At 38.4% G+C, this 18200-nt stretch overlaps 1 protein-coding gene across 2 annotated transcripts in view; it reads right to left on the bottom strand.

Moving 5' to 3' along the window:
* The window catches only part of PARP8 (poly(ADP-ribose) polymerase family member 8), a 113551-nt gene that overhangs the window by 42362 nt on the left and 52989 nt on the right, over positions 1-18200 (bottom strand). For both annotated transcript variants that reach the window (XM_074165841.1, XM_074165840.1), the window contains exons 3-8: positions 17974-18011; positions 12641-12730; positions 11238-11308; positions 8743-8820; positions 4078-4172; positions 533-593 (exon numbers count right to left, since the gene is read on the bottom strand). In XM_074165841.1, the coding sequence (XP_074021942.1) occupies positions 533-593; positions 4078-4172; positions 8743-8820; positions 11238-11308; positions 12641-12730; positions 17974-18011 (433 nt within the window). The remainder of the gene's footprint in view (positions 1-532; positions 594-4077; positions 4173-8742; positions 8821-11237; positions 11309-12640; positions 12731-17973; positions 18012-18200) is intronic.

The raw sequence follows: 18200 nt of genomic DNA, 5'->3' as shown, positions 1-18200 counted from the left end.
TCTAGCGGACAGGAAGTTACTGCACAGATGAGGTGAGGAAGTGTGGAGTTAGTTACAGCATAACTGTTACAGAAGCTATGCTGCCAGTTGACAGCACCATTGTCCTGTGTCTCCTTTGCCACTCAAGCCTCCCCCTAATCAGCTGCAGATGTTGAGAAGCACACAGGAGAGCTCCAGCCAAGGTCTTCTTCCCTCCAGGACTCTATGAAGTGCTTTCACCTAACTAATGTCTAGGATAGCAAATAAAGAAATATATTTCATTTATATTAGTTAAAACATTTACGAATCACAAAGCATGTTTGAAAGGCAATACACATGCAGTAAATAAAAGCCTACAAGGCATTTTAAGAGTGTGATCATAAAAGGAAAAGGAAACCTTTCCGCTGCGTAGCAATCAATAATGTGACAGGCACTTGTGAAGATCAAGTCTCCAAAAAAGGAAAGTCTCAGTGGTTGTCTAGAGAGTCTGATGTGTAGCAGAATTAAATGGGTATTAATGTTCATTATGTATTTCTGTGATTAGATTACTTACATCAAGAAAGCTAACATCAATATGCAGATCAATATCTACATCATCAATGGCTCCATATTCCCTGAAAGGAAAGAATTACATTACATTAGAGCTCTTTAAGATACTCCTCAGCCAGGAGTACTTACAACAGGGAAGATTTTATGAAGGATAATCTTGTCTGTAAAATCAGAATAGTTATAAAATACACATTTACATAGATTGTATCAATATTCCCAGTGGGTGACCGTCTGCTGCACTGGAACTTTCTTTCAGTGGATCCTGCTTAAACAGGCTAAATCTTTTTTTCTACTAATTCCCTCAAATTATCTCTTCATTGCTGCTATGTAGTTTTGCCTTGCGCATTGCACAAATAAATCATGAAAACAATAATGGTCACATGCTGCTCCTATATTTATGACAAAAGAAAATCCTAGTTAATTTTCAAACGTATTTCAGGCTAACAGCCAGTAACCTAAGGAGAGGCTTGAGATAAATCATTGAAGACAAATACAACATAGCCTAGAGGGTGGCATATTATACCTGTGGGATTGCTTCATACATTCAAGCATTTGTTTGTCAAAACATAAAGATTGCCCTGTAATGCACCCAAGGCAATAGCTACCGAATTTTATCTGTTATGTGTAGTACTTCTGGAATCCCCAAGGTTTAGATTTAACTTACTCTCATAGGTGTTTCATTACCATCTGAAATCTTACATTTAAAGTGTGACTTTTCTGCCTCTTATTTTCTGACTCATTCTGATATTCCTCCCCCAAAGTACTTGAAGACTTCTGAAAAATAGGGCTAGAAAATAAATACTCATTCATACACCTAAGTAAAAAAACCACTTTCCTGTCATTTAAATTACTTGAGTGGACAATACTGTAAAAGTGCAATCACTCCCAATTTTTCACAGATTAGATTCTAGTCACTAGTTTTTTTTCTTTACACTGCATTTATATCCTTGTTCTCACAGTGACTTCCACGCTTTTCTAATAAACTAGACTAAGCCAGTGCACAGCAGCAGTTGTGCATAAATAAGTTGGTAAGGTAATTTTGAAATATAAAAATATTTTTGTGAATATAACTGTCTCCTATCAAAGTGTCCTCTCAGCCCATGGTAGGACCTAGCTCACACTGGAAACATCTTGACCTCTGGTGAAGTTCAGTGGAGGGAATCCCTTCCACCAAACCTTGCCATCCCAATGGTTCTCTCTGGTAATAGCAAACCAAAAGTCTCTCTCTCTCAATCAGATATGTCCACACATGGCACACAGGGCAGGTCAACGGCTGGCCAGGGCTGTATTACCTTGAGGTTTCCCAGCCACCTTAACAGCTGCTCCAGGGTCTGCTCACCCAGAGCTACATGTATGGGTGCTTGCTGATCTCCTACAGCTCACTGAAGACCTGGCTTTGAAACCGTTGAATTCTCCACCTGCTGAATAGCTTAACCACCGTTCTATAGAACAGTGGCCTCGGAATTTTTTGTTAATTTTTCAGAAGATCTAAAAACCAGATTGTTATGAACTCTTAAGTAATACTTATGAATGCAGGCTGGTGTTACTCACATGACTGAGATTCAAAAGGCTGTCAATAAGCATAATTTTATATATTAAACAGAAACATAGTTGAACTAATGAATCACAGAAATATTAGTGGAAGAAAGGATCACATAAAAATAAGTAGTAACTGTGGAATTTCCATACTCAGTCAAATCCCTTTGCCCCCATTCCTTTACCATCATAGAAAATGGATTTTAGACACATGATGCTGACCGTGGTTTTGCCTCCCCAAGTGGAAAGGAGGGGGAAGAAATCATGTTTTCTTCCAGCACCTGCAGCTTATGATCCGCTGCCTTGAACACATCTTGACTGTGAAGCTCACAGAGGTCCTCTGTCCATCAACGCATAAGCAATGTAAACAGATACTGAAGAGTTTGGACCAGTTGGTCCAGAGGGCTTTCTCAGAGTTTTGGTGGCCAGAATTCAAATGGCAGTGGTGAAAAGCATGCAGGTACAGGAATTTCACTTTTGTATGTACAGTTGACTGTGACAGCAAGAGACTACTAAAAGAGGGTCAACTGTCTAGGAAATACGCATCTTAGTGGGTGTCACTGTCCAACAGACTTCTCTCTCCCTGGAGAAGTGGAGCTGCAGGAGAGAGATTTAATTGAATGCTTAATGCTATGTTTGTCGTTTCCAAGAATTTATGAGTATTTTCAACTGCAACAGAGTGGAAGAAGCATTAAAGTTTTTCCTATGCCTAAAGGAGCCACAGATGTTAATTTCTACTACAGTGAGCTCAAGAAGATCACAATGCTTCCAATGAAACAGTTGATTCAATAAATTAGATGCATTAACGTTTTTGAAAGGTTACATATAATGTTTCGATTTTAGGAGCTTGATGGAGCCTATTACCAAGGTGTTCTCAGTTTCATAGTTATCAGTTTGGCAACTAAACATTTATCTCATTCATTTCCTAAACCCATATACAACTGTTTGGATTTCAATTCCCCAGGTCCTCAAAATGTAATGAAATTTCCACTTAATTTGAAAAAGTATAGTACACCATAGTTGTGTACATGCCTTCTCTTATTAGACAAAAATAACAGAGCTTATTGTTTAGAGGTTAATGGGTATTGTTACTTGCAATATATGTATGCCCAAGGTTATTATCTTTTCTGTATTTTATTACTTGGTTTGTATGACAACTTTGATATTTTCTTTGTAATACAACTGACAGGTCTGTTACATCTTGCCTACTTGTTATTTCTGTGAAATTATTAAAATTGCATAGATGGAAAATGAAGTTATAAAAGACTTGAAGCTTATTAAAAGTATCATACAGCTATGTTCTATGGCTGAATCATGCATGCTCATATATGCCCAACAGAATTTTTGTGTAATTACGCTTTGCAATCCACCTCTGAGTTCCACCACTTTCCTCTGTAGAATACTTCAGATTTCCACAATTAAAAAGCTTTCATAAAATCTAATCAAATTCTTTTTTGTTGCTAACACAGCGAGTTTCTTTTTGACTCTCTCATGACGACAATAGAGAACATTTGATCACTCCTCCTATCTACAAACAACTTTTTTGAAGAAGAATTGCTATTATGTCTTCTCCTCCTTTTTCCAGACTCGACAAATACAATTCCTTCAATCTTTCCCTAGGGAAAATATTTACTGAGCCTCTTAACATTACTCTTGTTCACCTCCAGGGCAAAAGACAGAATATGACAGAAAAGGAGTTTAACAAGGGTTTAGAGTAATGCTGAAGAGTAATTTTCCACAAAATACAACAGCCTGATCAAATACCAACTGAACTACAAAAGACAATGATGCTTTAGAACCGGATTCCAAGGCTTGTTCTCATCACAGCCAGTTGCATCAGTACTCAACCCCAAAAAACCAAAACCAGCATTACTGCTAGCCAGCAGTGCTCCTTCCTTTTGCCACACAATAATCAATAGAAGGACTTGTGCTTTGGCAGTGAGGGAAGGTCCACATGGAACTCAATCTCCAAAACGTCAAAGGTTCTACAATAAAGAAAAATCAATGACATACCTGAGAGATACTGCATTAGGTCCATAGATCTCTCTCACTGCTGTCAAATCAGCCTCCAGCTGTGGGTGCTTGTGAAGTTCTCCATCATAGCTAACCTACAGGGAAAAAAGTAATCCTAGGAGTTCTTATTTATTTCATTACTGGCATCTGACCTAGGCTCTTCAAAGTTCCCTCTGCAAAATAAGCTGCATAAACATTCCTTAATGCTGTGCTCAGAAAGGACACTGTGTTGACAACCTGAAGCATTGAGTTGGTCTACCTTTGCTAAGCAATGAGATTTGCAAAGCAGGCACCTCTGCATTGAAATTTTTTGGGGGTTCCACTCCTGTTTGTGGGAAGAGAAGCTGCAAAGGACTCATCCCTCTGTCCTGTCTTGTTGTCCTGGGGTTTGTTCTGGGATACCTGTGCATTTCAAAACTGTTAAGAATGAGAAGAACTGGATCCCCCCAGTAATATCAGCCCAGTCCAACCGGTTCAGGACAAAGGCTTGCTCCCTCTTGCTTATTGTCACACTCATATATATTAGACACAGAATGGCTTGGGATCAGCAAGAGAAGCATGAAACTATTCTATATACCAAGTGTCTCAGCATGTGTATTACATTTTAAGTCTACCCGTTGGTTGTATTCTATCCACCAGTGCAATGTTATCAGATGAAAAAAAAATAAATTAAAGAACACTTTCCCATTCTAAATATTTTACCAGAGAAGGTGTAAAGAAACACGTATTTAGATATCATCCCCATTTTTTTCAAACTCTACATGAAAAACAGAGACGGTTATTAGCGCTTATACTATAAAGCAAAACTTGTGAGCTGGTTTGGTCGGACTGCATGAAGTCAAAATAATTAATATCCTCCTATCTTCTACAGAGACCTTAATGTTTGTGCCAATCTATTCACAGTCTATTACTACTTTCTTATTAAGCATTATGCTCCTGTGTGAACCTAATTCTACTTCTTTACAACAATTAGAATGACCATAATTCCACAAAAGTCAATGAACTCCCTAGATTTGGACAGATTCAGAAATTCAGAAGAGAATAGGATTTAACAAATTCAGAGAGCAAAGCACAAGAGTGTAATTCATCCCTTTAGACACACACACACATATATATATATATACTTATACAGGAATTCCTGCAGAAAGTTCTTGCTATTGCGGAACCATATCTAAATGTAGTGCTGTTCCTTCTGTTTGTACATCCAAATCTGTAGGAGACCAGTGCTGTGACACTTTCAGCTCTGATACCTGGTGATGCACTTTTCAATCTAATTAAATAAATTTCAATAGAATTCAAATAAAAATCAGCTGATCACTTTTTACATGTGAAAATTAGCAAAGAATAACTTGATTTGACTTGGGCACAGAATTCATCAGCATAGCATGGGCATGTGTTTATTAGGGTTATAAATGATATATATGACCAGAAGGCTATAAGCCAAGCATCTCTCCTTTGTTTGGGCAGGCACGGCAGAACGATCTTCCAAGTAGAGGAGCATGGGAAGCACACCTTAACTATAATTTTTATTTTTTCACTTCAGCTAGGAGAAAACCAATCCTTTTTACATGCTCATTACTCAAAGATGAATTCTTTAAAGATGCGTAAATAATTGCTGTCCTGCTTCCAAAGAGAGCACAGCAATCATTTCACAAATCGTAGCTGTGGCGCACCTGCCACCTTTGTCAGTCCTAAAGCACACTTTAAAATCAGTTTTATGTATCAATAGTAGAAAAATCCAAAAGGAACACTATGCAGAACACTGAACTGTTCAACATAATGCTTTCTCGAATCTATTTTCTGATGGTAAGAGGTTATGAACTCAAAAAGGAAACAAAGCAGTGTTCTGGCACATTATGAGACCACAGCATGGTATTTTCCAGCCCTGAATTAGTGCCACAGACACAGAGATGTATGCAGAGGAGACTGCCAGCGTTTTGTATACCTGCATTTGCAAGTATGTCCTGTAACTGAAGCACAAGAGAGAGAGGGAGAGAGTGCCAAAGGCAGTAGTATTACTGTTTCAATCTCCTGTTCTCATTTGCAAAGGTAGAAGATAGAGATTCAAAGCAAGAATTAACAAAGAGTCTCAGAGAAAGTGAATATAAAAGCTAAAAAATCTGATAACTGCTATGTCTGAAGGGTTTCTGTTCAGAAAGTCTCAGTTTTTAATCTGAGACTTGATTCAGATTATTTTGTCCCACCTAATGACAAAAGGTTGCATATTTAAAGGAGATTAAGTGATTTACAAACCTAAATCCCATTGAAAATCAATAGGACTTAGGCTATTGAATCACTTAGCTACTTTAAAGTATTTATCCATTAAATCCTTAGGAAGGATTACAAGCAGGTGCCTAGGAAGCGGATAAAAACATTTACTTTATGACCAAAAGGTCGTATCTTGTTTTCACTGCCCATCAAATGCCACTTCCCATCTTCCATGGTCCTTGTTTCATCATCAGCTGCTCTCTTGTCTTTCCAGCTGTAACCACTTAGAAATGTTAAGAATTATCCCTGACCTCCATCCCCACCAACTACATTACACACAATTGCACTGGCATCTAGTCCCTCTAGTTACTGAAGTCAGTAGTTTTGAGTATTTTTGTCCCCTTTCTCTGTGGGCACAGCACACACTTGTCTCAAACGAAGTAGCTCACCCTGCTTGTTTCCCACTTCTACAGTCAACAATTTTGTCTTCCCAATACACTGGGTGCTCACCTAATAACTCTTACAATCACTTTACTTGAAAAAAGACTGTTCTTTTTATTGCTAGAGGGATTTTGCTCGTTACCTTATTTCTTTTTTATTTCACGAGTCCTCAATATTTTCTTTAATTCTACAGGTCTTCTTTAGAATTTTGTCTTTTTTACCATGAAGTTTTAAATTCAAAATATCCTTTTTTCTCTCTTGTTAAATATACTTTCTATGATTTCTTTTTGTTTGCTTGTTTTTATTTTGCTTTTTGAATATTCTATACTCAAGACATTCACGAAGATCTGATATTTTATTTTTATCACTGGTCTAATTGTATTTTTTTTTGCCAGTTATAATTCCTTCAATTAAAAGTATTACCTTAAAAGAGTGTCAATGCAATGTAGTTTCCACTTCAAATACAAGGCAACCACATTCTAACCAGTATTGCCTATTACACAGCGCTCTTACACTTTGCGAAGTGATGTACCGCTCTCTGTGTTCATATCGCATAGGCAGCGTTAATATTTATTCATTCATTTGGGCACTGGCAGGCATCCTTTACCAAACCTATTAGTGCTTGTTCAAGAAATAAGCACTCCCAGCTGCCTTTTCTTTCACCTTGAGGTTACTACCCTTTCTGCAGGGTGTTGAAAAACAGAGCCAGTACACGCAACTCATCACTACAGGGCAAAATCAAAAGATTTTTCCTCTCAGGCAGATTGAAATGAGACATCGCCCTTTGCACCAAAGTATATGTACATGGTCCTCCCCAGGGCTCTGTGGGGCCATAAGAGACGGCAGCTGAAGGGAGGCAATTCCTGCAGTCATTTCTGAAGTGAACATGAGTCAATCCCTCATGTCAGTTATTTCTGACACTAAAAATACCTTCTTTCAGTTCCAGTTTCAACATCACTTTTAATGGCTTTTTAGGGGTGTGCGTTGTTGTTTTGTTTTTGGGTGGTTTTTTCATTTGTTTTGGTTTGGTTTGTTTGGGTTTTTTTTTTAAGTAAAGCACCGCAACATGTATTCTGTGTTCAAACCCAACTGTGTTGGCTCTGCAAGAGAAGAGGCTGGGTGATGTCCTGCCCATCAGCACCCCATGCTCTCCGCACCGCAGTGGCACTGCTCCTGCAGCCCCAGCGCCGCGCACCCCGGGCAAGGGCGGCTTCGGCCGTGTGGCAACTTTCATAAAGGGCAACCGTCACTCATTAAAACTTTCATCGAAGTAAACAGGTCTAATAACGTAAGTGAGGAATGATTCCTTTGGGGCAATAGTTAGACTAAAAAGATGAGAAGAATCTGAATAAAGAGACTAGCAGCCTGAAGCGCTCTATTGACATTGCAAAAGGAAAGAGATGAAGAGATTTTATTTCCCAATACATAAGAGAATGCAATAATAACTAATTCTGCTGAGGGAACAAGAAGGAAAGACACAGAGCAGTACATTAATCTAAAAATACGCAGCATTTTTCAAGGTGAATTTAACTGTAGAGCTCAGAAAAAGAATGGACTATTGCCTAGATCAAAATTGTTTTGTAATAACCATTTTTACCATTAAATTGCAGTGCTCTTGACTTTACAAAATGGCAATCCTCCAGAAGGAAAACAGACTTGGATCCAGCCTGACTTCCCATTTGTATCAATAATGGGATAAGCTTTAAAAAGCGAATATCTGTTTCCTGGAAGTAAGCAACTGCCTTCTATTTTCAAATGTTCTGAAGATTACTTGTTTTTCCTATTCGTACAGCTTTGCAAATGTAAGCAAACTAATCTTATTTTAAATTTGATATAATTATACAGTATAACATACTCAATATTTCCTCTATAAAATACTTTGTACATATACACATGGCATTCTAGTCAATGTTGAATAAACATAAGAAATTATTATCATAAATTTATAATGGAATGAACAACGGAAGCTTTCAAATTTTATTTTCTGGAAACTTGTGCAAAAATTTCTTCCATTACCTGTCCTCCATAATAAAATTCCTCAGAGTCATTATCTCCTTCAGAGTCTTCTTCAACTGTGCTGTTGTGCCGTGACTCCTTAAAGCAAAAGGAAAGTTAACAATGATACAAGCAATATGCTTATCTTATATTTATAGTTCTAATTATAACTACAGGAATTATGTTTTTACAAATAAGCTCATAGCACCCTTTATCAAGAGATCTTAGAGTATCATTTCTCCAGAAGAGTAGTAAGGACCTGTTTTAAGAATAGTGAAATATCAGAAAAAACAAGCATGTGCTAACTGGATACACAAAAACAACCTCAATATACGTTGGAGAATTGATACTTTGGCTACAGACACAGTGTGGTATTTTAAGGAACTGGGGAATTCAGTAGACTATGCGGGGATACTTCACTGTGCTTTTGCTAAACAAAGCATAATTTACCCACCAAGACAAGCCCTGGATTTAATTAATTTGGTGTTTCAGTGACCCAATAGAATTGTAGTTTATTCTGGTAAATCAATTCTAATAGATTAAGGAAATAATTAAAGTCCAAGCACGGGATCTCTTCAATTCCTTTCTGTTTAAAACTGACACGTTGCTGCTTAATTATTATTTTTAACAGTACCACCAGCCTGTTGCCAGAAAAGTTCAAACTTAATTTTCTAACTAGCTGTGTTCTGAGACTTTGAAAATTAAGGATTAGAAAGTAATATGCTTACCCAAGTAAAACCCGCTCTGAATAGGCTGCTCTGTGAATAATTGCACTCAAGTAAATAGAACTGATCCTGGTACAGACTGCAACTCAGCATGAGCTGAAGTGTTACATTCTGCTTCCCACCAATGGAACCTTCGCTTATAATTACGTAATTGCTTGAAGATATTAATTCCTGTTTCCCACAATCCATGTGTTATTTCTAGGCTCTATATTGACAAGGGTCCCCTAAGGAACACCTGTTAAAATCACAATTCTTCACTTCAACCTGAACTTGATGTATTTGCTGCATATTTTGTATTTATGTCCTGCAGAGAACTGCCAAAATGGATCAGGAATCAGATGTATGAATCAAAGAATAGAAGTTACCCCTAAATCATATATTCATGGATGTCAAATATATCCTTATCACCAATTTCTATGGTCAGACATTCTAGTCCTGTTTCCCCACCTTTGCCTCTATATTTCTGCTCTATTCATTTTATGTATACATAGAACAAAAATTCTATTTCAGCCAATTTCATGGCAATTTTCTGTAACAAGGCACAAAAATAATTTCTGCTTCTACTCAAACAAAGTGACTTTAGTCTTCTTTGTTTTATAATAACCTTAGCTCAAGGGGAAGTCTGTGTTAAAACAGAACTCAACTGAACAAAAATTCAACACAAACCAAAGAGAAATGAAACTCTCATATGAGAACAGTGACAAGCCCATCCCATCCTAATCAAACCTCTAACTGTCTAGCCAACAGAAATGGTCAGTGTCAGAAACGTTTTTTTGAAGTTTTTTTTTTCCCAGTACTTTCATATTTAATTACCTCGTTCATCTAAAAACAAAGTAAAAGCTCAAACTCTGTCCCATAAAGGCTAAACATACCTCAGACTTTTAATCAAATGGGTAAATTCTTCCTACACTTGAATTTTTCTAATGTTTACCGAGCACTGAATTCAATGATGAGGCAATAGAAGCACAGTATTTCCAGTGCAGCTTTTTACATAAAAAAAACAAACCATACACATTAGCGTATCTGGGCATGCTTATCTTCCCTTTCCAGAGCCAAATACAGATTTGAGGCTAAAAAGCAGTCGTCAAGAAACTTAGCAACCACCCTTACCAAAGGAAGTCTTTAAAGAAAAGCACCTGAATTCTTGATACACCGCTCATTTTCTTGCTTGGGGTTGGAGCCTATCTGGTACTTTCTTTGAGCCCACAGCCCTGTCAAGCCCTGTAAACTTCACGTTAGTGTCACTTTTTTCTTGAGTTAATGTCTCAGTGAGACTGGTCGGGGACCCATGCCAGAGGTACAGCACAAATACAACCACGACTGGAAGGCCTTAATACTCCAGACACTGCTTATGGCGAATAGAGTCAGGCAGAGGCCTAGAGCCTCCAGTGGGGCTACTGTAAGGCCAGCCACATGGAGCAGCAGTGAGCTAATAAACGGGATGTGGTCCTATATGCAAGAGTAGGTTAAAAGATAACGGTATCACGATCAACTTCTCCAAGAGACTTGTATTTTTAGGCTACACGGGGTCTACAACATTGTTGAAGAAAAAATTTTAAAAAATGTCAAAACCGTATTTCCTAGGATGGGAACATCCCTGTCCCAATTAAGTGATTCACTGGTTATTCCATGTATGAAACCCAGAGAACTACACTTATCTTCTAAAACTTGTAAACACGTATAGTTTGTGTAAGCACACATTTGATATGAAATCTATGGTAAACATACTTATTATTTTCTGGTGCTTCTTAGAATAACTTCTCTTAAAAGATGGATACGAGAAATACATACCTCTCCATTCTCCCTCTGTAATTTTGATTTTATGGATAAGCAATAGTTGACATCACTGGTTTTTCTTAATTCTTAAAAGAAAAGGGAAAATCTATGAAAAATGTGAAATAATTTTGCATATGCAGACTTGAAATATTTAGTTGCAGTAGTAGAGAAAATAAGTACAACAAAAAGTTACAGATATGAAAAGCATCACAGAGTTTACAAAACAACAGTCTATAAAATTAAGAAGCCCCTGCATCTCAGAAGACTCATATTTTTTGACTGTGAAATGAAACTCAGCTGGTCTGCGTAGATTGGTTTTTCCCAATCTGTGACTTACAATTTAGTGTCATTCATTAATTTTGTATACTTTATAAAAAAAAAGAAAAATCAAAACACCTCAGCAAAAATAAATGAGTTGATCTTCTATATCAAACATAGGGGTTTTATTCTATTTCAGATGACAGACTTTATTTTTTTTTAAATTACAGAAATATTTGCAAGTGAAGCTTATCTTAAACTTCTGACCATACTGGCCAGTTTTTGTTTGGGTGCTGCTGCACTGATTTCAGTAAAATTATTCTTGATTTACGTCAGTATAAATGAGATCAGAGACTGAAGATCATATCGGTTTTTCAGTGGAATTCAAAGTGATTCTGTGTTACGCAAAAAAAAAAAAGCCCTAAAGCATTGTAATAATAATAAAAAGACTGCAAAGTCAAGTGCTCCTATCTGAAGAACTGCCAGATTTAAGACTGCTCTATGCAGTTTCTCCTGCAGCCTGAAATCATCAGGAAATTTGGCTGCTAAAATCTAAGAAGTCCCTATGGAGTATGCACAAATCTTGATTATATATTGTATAAATGTGCCTATATATCTGAAAAGCATGCCCTTTCATGTATCAAATACTTTTTGAAAGTATGGAAATAATTTCAAATGAGATGTTCCCAAAATCACTGGGAAAAAAATACATTTTTTTTTTCTATAGTCTAATTTAGTGAAACAGCTGAAACATTTTGTTTGAAATTTCCTGAAATAATTCACCAGAGGCAATGGTAGTTATAGACTGTTTCATCCCCAATGGTGAAGATTTAGTGAAGTTTTAAGCAAGTGAGCATGAAAACTTATAATTGGGAAGTATTAAGCACCTCTAACTGTATTCAAGGAGAATTGCTTTAGCACAGACTGCAAGACATTAAAAGAATAAAATACATTCTGCCTACACAATCATGGTGATCCCCAGAAGAAATATTTCAATTTCTTCTACTCTAAAATGTAGGACTATTTACTATAGCAAGACTGTAAGAAAACAGCAAACTGCATAGATGCACACATTAACATACCTCCCTTTAAGTGCAGGCAACATCTTGTCTTTCCTCACAATGTATGAAATTGTTAAAACACTCAGAACATAAGATTACCTGTAGCGATTTGGTGGAAAATTACTGGAATTGGCTCTGTTGTAACTAGCACATCTTCATCGTTATCAGAACTGGAAACGTAAGTGTTATCTACGAAAGAAAAACACTTGGGATGGTGAAGTCCAATTGTGCTCTGTCAGCCCCTTCCCCCGTTGTCCATCCCACCCTTGTACCATAAGGAACCACTCCCCAGACCACTACCGTTTTGCTGGTGTACTTCTTTTTTTTCTCTTGAGACTGCTAATGAAAAGAAAAATACCAAAAGAATGGAAAATTTGGACCCAAATTTTATACAAGCAAACCCCTGGAGTCTGATGTCCTGGTGTTTGTGAATCACACCAGGTATTGCTCTGAACCATCCCACCAGGCTTATGGGGTTTTGAGACAACCTTTTCCCAAATGAAGACTTGTTCTATGCTTTTTGCTACACTTGACATCAAAACTCAAGATAGATATGCTGTGTAGAATGCAGGCTGCATTCAGAGCTGGGTGTTAACAGCCTATTATGCAAAACACCTGTGCCTCATTTTGCCTAGTCACATAAAGCTCATTTGAAGTATCTTCTAATCAGCGGATAACCTTTCTTGTGCCTAATTCAGGAATTAAAAAAAAAAAAAAATAAAAATCCTCCCACTTAATAAAAATGCGAGGTACGGATATGAATATGGATAGTCTATCCTAAATTTTCTTATAAAATGTAGGGTTTAGGTTGAGGAGGGTGTGTGCTGTTTTTTGGTTTGGTTTCTTTTTTTTTACCTTCCCAACCAAATGCTTTGTAATAACAAACAAGGACCAGCAAGTTTTTATGGACTATCTGCAGAAGCTAATTTTGCATGAATTGCTGAACTGCTTATGAAAGTAAGAATATTTTGTTTTCTACTGATCTGAGCTGAATTGAAACTTATGCTGTAGAGGAGAAAGGCTGGCAATTAAGATAATCACAGATGAAGAGCCAAATAAGGTAACTGAAACAAAGACCTGATCTATCATCATTCCAAGCACTCTTGTCCCACATCAGCAAAGGGTGGGAACTCACCCGTGATTTTAAGCATACTGCTGCAATCTCGAAGCCTTTCACCACAGTGCTTCCAACAGTGAAATGTTAAAGACATTAACATTAATTGAGCAGTAAATTCAGCAATATTACCCTTTCTATTACAGGGGTTCTCAGCAGCCAGTGTTAAGACAGAGCCCGGGCGCTGCTGCCCCTTTCTCGCCGAGCTGCCTGTGCAGACCCAGCAGCTGCGCCACCCCACACGGACGGGCGCCTGGGGCTTTCCCAGCGTGGGAAACAGCCTTTCTGCCACATTCACACATATCTACCAAGTCTGACGCTATCCCACACCTTCGCCTACTTCCACTCCAGCGCTGTCCCACGAGGCAACGTGAGTGATCTGCGCTGGGCTCAACACACGTGTATTGCGTGCAGGCACTTGCTGCAGGAGGCTGACACCTCTTTGCCCCCAGCTCTGCACTCCGGCGGGGTACAGCAGCCTCCTCCATCAGCTCCGTCTGCGTCTGCTCGGCTACGCGCTCGGCGCAGAGATATGTTTTAGAGCCACAGCATCGTGCAAATAAAATGGGGGCTCCTCCAGCCATCTGCCAGCATTCGTTCCTTCTCCCACTTCTGCCCATCGGCAGGACAGGCTGTGACCTATGCCTCCGGGACAGCCGCATCTCACCCTCTACACGAAGCCCAGCCTCACCCCTAGTTGCATGCTCCACCTCACTGTCATCATTTCAGCGTCATCCTCACTATGCTGGATGGCTCTGGGCACGTACAACACAGGCCCATTCCTTTCACAGGTTTGGGAGTGCAACTTATTGCTCCAGAGTCTAATGAGCTGGAATATCAGAGGTCACCATTTGGCTCTAAGTTTACCTAATACCATATATATGGACGGGAGAAAGGGGATCCATGCACTGGAACTTATTGCTGTATGAAAAAGTGAGAAAACCAACAGTATGTGCTGTACAGAATAGACAATTACCAAGATACACATATATGGAAAAAAGGACTGCTCAATTACAGATTTTATAGATTTTAATTATATTTTTATGCCCATTATCATTCTTTTCTGGCAGCTGGATAATATGATTTTCACTGCCAAGTTTTTGTTTTCCTTTTCTATTTGGCAGCCATAAGGGTTTTTTTCTTTCTTTCCATCAGTCTAATGAAACTTGGAATTAAGATACCGGTTTTGGTTTCCTTTCTTAAACATCCAGTTTCTAGCATACTACACCCAGCAGCACCTCTCCTCTTAAGCAGAGGACCTAGTGCCTGGACCTAGTGGAGGGATGCAGAAAATCACTTGCTACCAAATAGGTTCTCTCCATCTTTGCTGCAGTCTAACGAGGTCTAAGAAAAGGATGATTCTGTTAACACGTCTGTAACCCACAAATCAGTGGGACAAAAGACTACAGCAGTTCTATAAGTTTATGGCAGCCAACACGTATCATTCTGAACATACATTCATTAGCAAAATGCTTGCTGCTGTAATGGTTCTCACAGGAGTCATGATCCACTCATATTAATGGGACTTTAGTCTACTCATTGATGTTATATTCTATAACGGCTCCTTAGGAGCATTATTTTTTCCCAGTTGTGTCAATGTTATGAGAAAACAGTTACAGACATATTTTTCTGGAAATGTTATTACCTGCCTCTAAAATTTTCAGTGATATTTTCACAATTTCAGGAATGTATATACAAATTTGAGACATTACTGTCTCAACACTATTCCTATTAAGTTCTTCAGAGTGCCTTTCATTTTTAGCTTTCACTCATAATTATGAAACTTTCAAACACCTTCCATTATCGAAAGTTGTCATGTCATATTAAGGTTCCCATAAATATGATTTAATGCTCAGCTGTTTGTAATCTTTTGATGCTCTATGAAGCAATTCAGCAATAGCTACACACTGTTATCAGTGCCAAAGCAGTGATGCTGCATACATAACAGCAATGCAGGGAGCTAGAGTATATGCAGTACACAAAGCTCTTCTTATAGCATCTAAAATTTACTTGTGGTGGTATCACTTTCAGCTGAATGAACATCATTTGTATAGTAACTTATTCTCTTCTATTTTCATATATTTATTGCATTTATTAGCAGTTTCTCTGATGATCAACTCAGCCTTCTCTCTGATTTCCAAATTTGATCCACTGTGCATTATACACTCTTAATCTCCAGAGGATACAACTTCGGTATAGCTACGCACTAATGGACTTAAACCCTGATCTGTAAAGATTTATCCTATGAGAAATTTAATTTGATGAGCATATAGAGTTCAGTCACTCTGAACTCTGTTGACTAGCAGCAATACTTGAAGATCATCTTCCAGTTGAGAAGGAGAAGATCAGCACAGAGCTTCCTAGACTTGACACCATCATACCCTGACATGTCCCTGCAACACCCCTGAAAATACATGCCAGAGAAGAGAGCCACAGTCAGCAGTAATGTTCGGTCAGAGATTTGGGACAAAGAGAGGAGACAATCTGGCTCGCAAAGTCAAAATGAGTATTTTTAGGATCAAAGCTGTAAAATGGCAAAGAGTCATTATAATTCCTAACACACTAAACACCTCTTCATCACAAAGCAAACATAGATCCTGCAAAAGCTTGAGATATGAATGAAATCAGCTCTTCCAAAGCCTTGATCAGTAAATATGTGCAGCTGGTTTACGCCCCCCTCACCAAGTTAGCTACAGTGTAAAATGTTCAAATTCTGTCTGGCTTTAAAATACAGGGAGTGATGGCAGAGAATATTCATTAGGTTTTAGAGCCACCAAAGCCACTCAGGCATGTAGGCCACCATGGCATGCTGCAAATAGCATCCGTAAGGGAAGTTTGAGATCTGTCAGACTGAATTTTGCCAGGAGATGAGATCTCATGTGCCGTGGGAGTAACTGCTGGTTCAGTGCTCCAGTTTGCCATTTAGTTAGGGGTTCCCAGAGATCAAGATTTGTGCCTTCATAATAAATAAATTTTTTGCCTTCATAATCTCTGAAATGAGAAAAACCATTACTGATGTTTAATGAAAGAAACTGTTAATAAAATATGATGCAAATTTTTTTCAACTATTTGTCCTCCATTCATTGTCAGGTCAATGCTGTAATCAGTAAAGTAATTTATCACTGGTATGACCATGTATCTTATGAATCTCAATTTTTCCCTTTACTACATGTTGGATAGATTATTATTAGTAGCAGTTTTCCCTCCAGTTTTTACTGGTATAAAAAATATCTCTCATAAAGGTTGTTAGTATTTTTTCACATAATCCATTGCATTTAGCATCACTGCTGATGATGCTGATTTCCCTCTATATCTGCTTCAAACACTCTGGTGTTTTGAACAGACATAGTCTACTGCTTATCGGTGAAGAAGATCAAAGCCTCACTTCTTTAGAGATTCTAAAAGAAACAGGAAATATTTCTTTTAGAAATATTACAAAGATATTAAGGATAAAGATCAAAAAAGGCCAGAGGGTTTCATATCATTTATGGTACTTACGCTATTAAATACTCCCAGGTCCGAAATACAGAATGTGATACAATCCAACAGTACTACCATGTACCTTTACACGCACAGAGCCTGTCCACCCTTATCCTCGCTTCCCTCTCCTGCTTCTGCTAACCTCTGTGCCACCTGAAGTACCTGTGTGGTCTCTTTGTGAAGGAAATTGGGGAAATAAACTAGCTGAAAACTTGTTTTAGCTCTTGCCTGGTTGACTTTCATATGAATAATTCCCCTCATCCAGACTGGCCACTCAGTTACACCAGTGCTTTTGCCAGGCCAGCTCAGAGCGTGAAGGGGAGGCATGAGTGAGCAGCTGGAAACAGCTCTGCAAGCTGACGTTACCGGAGACATGGCTATACACAAACCCTTGGCTCCAACTGACCCTGAGAAGCATCAATGAGCAGTCCACAGGCTTCGCTTGAAGAACGTGAGTAGTCTCATAAGGTCTAGCGCAGAAGTGTTTTGCTGGCCCCACGCCAGACCGCTCAGCCTCTTGAAAGATCAAGCTTTATCTACCACATGCCAAAGAGGAATCGGGTGCTTTCACACTCCTAAGACCGCTGGCCCCGGACACGGAAAGCATCACAAGCTCCCATCTCTGTAAACTTGTGAACTAGGTTTTCTCACCCTGACCCAGCTGATAAATGTCGCCTGAAAAGGAAAAATGACTGTGAAAATAATCTAACTAATGGAAAATGATTAGCACAAGGATGCACCTGGAAGACATCAACACCCTTTCAGAGATTCTCATCTGAATACAGCAAATTGTGGTAACATGCATACATGTGTCATGGACAAGAATGGTGCACTGTACCTGGGTAATCCTCAGAGACATGCACTGAATAGGATACACTGTAAAAAGAAAAGAAAAAAACCAACAGAATTAATAACAACAATATTAACTGCTGGAGTAACATTTTTTTTCCTGCTCCTGTATTATTTTATGTTTATTTATAGGTTCCTGACAGTTTCAGGGACAGAAGGTAACAGCTATTTTGATGGCTTTTGAAGTGCTCGGCTAAAAAAAAAAAAAGAAAAAAG

Source organism: Numenius arquata, chromosome Z (genome assembly GCF_964106895.1).
Source record: "Numenius arquata chromosome Z, bNumArq3.hap1.1, whole genome shotgun sequence".
NCBI lineage: Eukaryota > Metazoa > Chordata > Aves > Charadriiformes > Scolopacidae > Numenius > Numenius arquata.
This window is presented reverse-complemented; position numbering and strand designations above follow the sequence as displayed.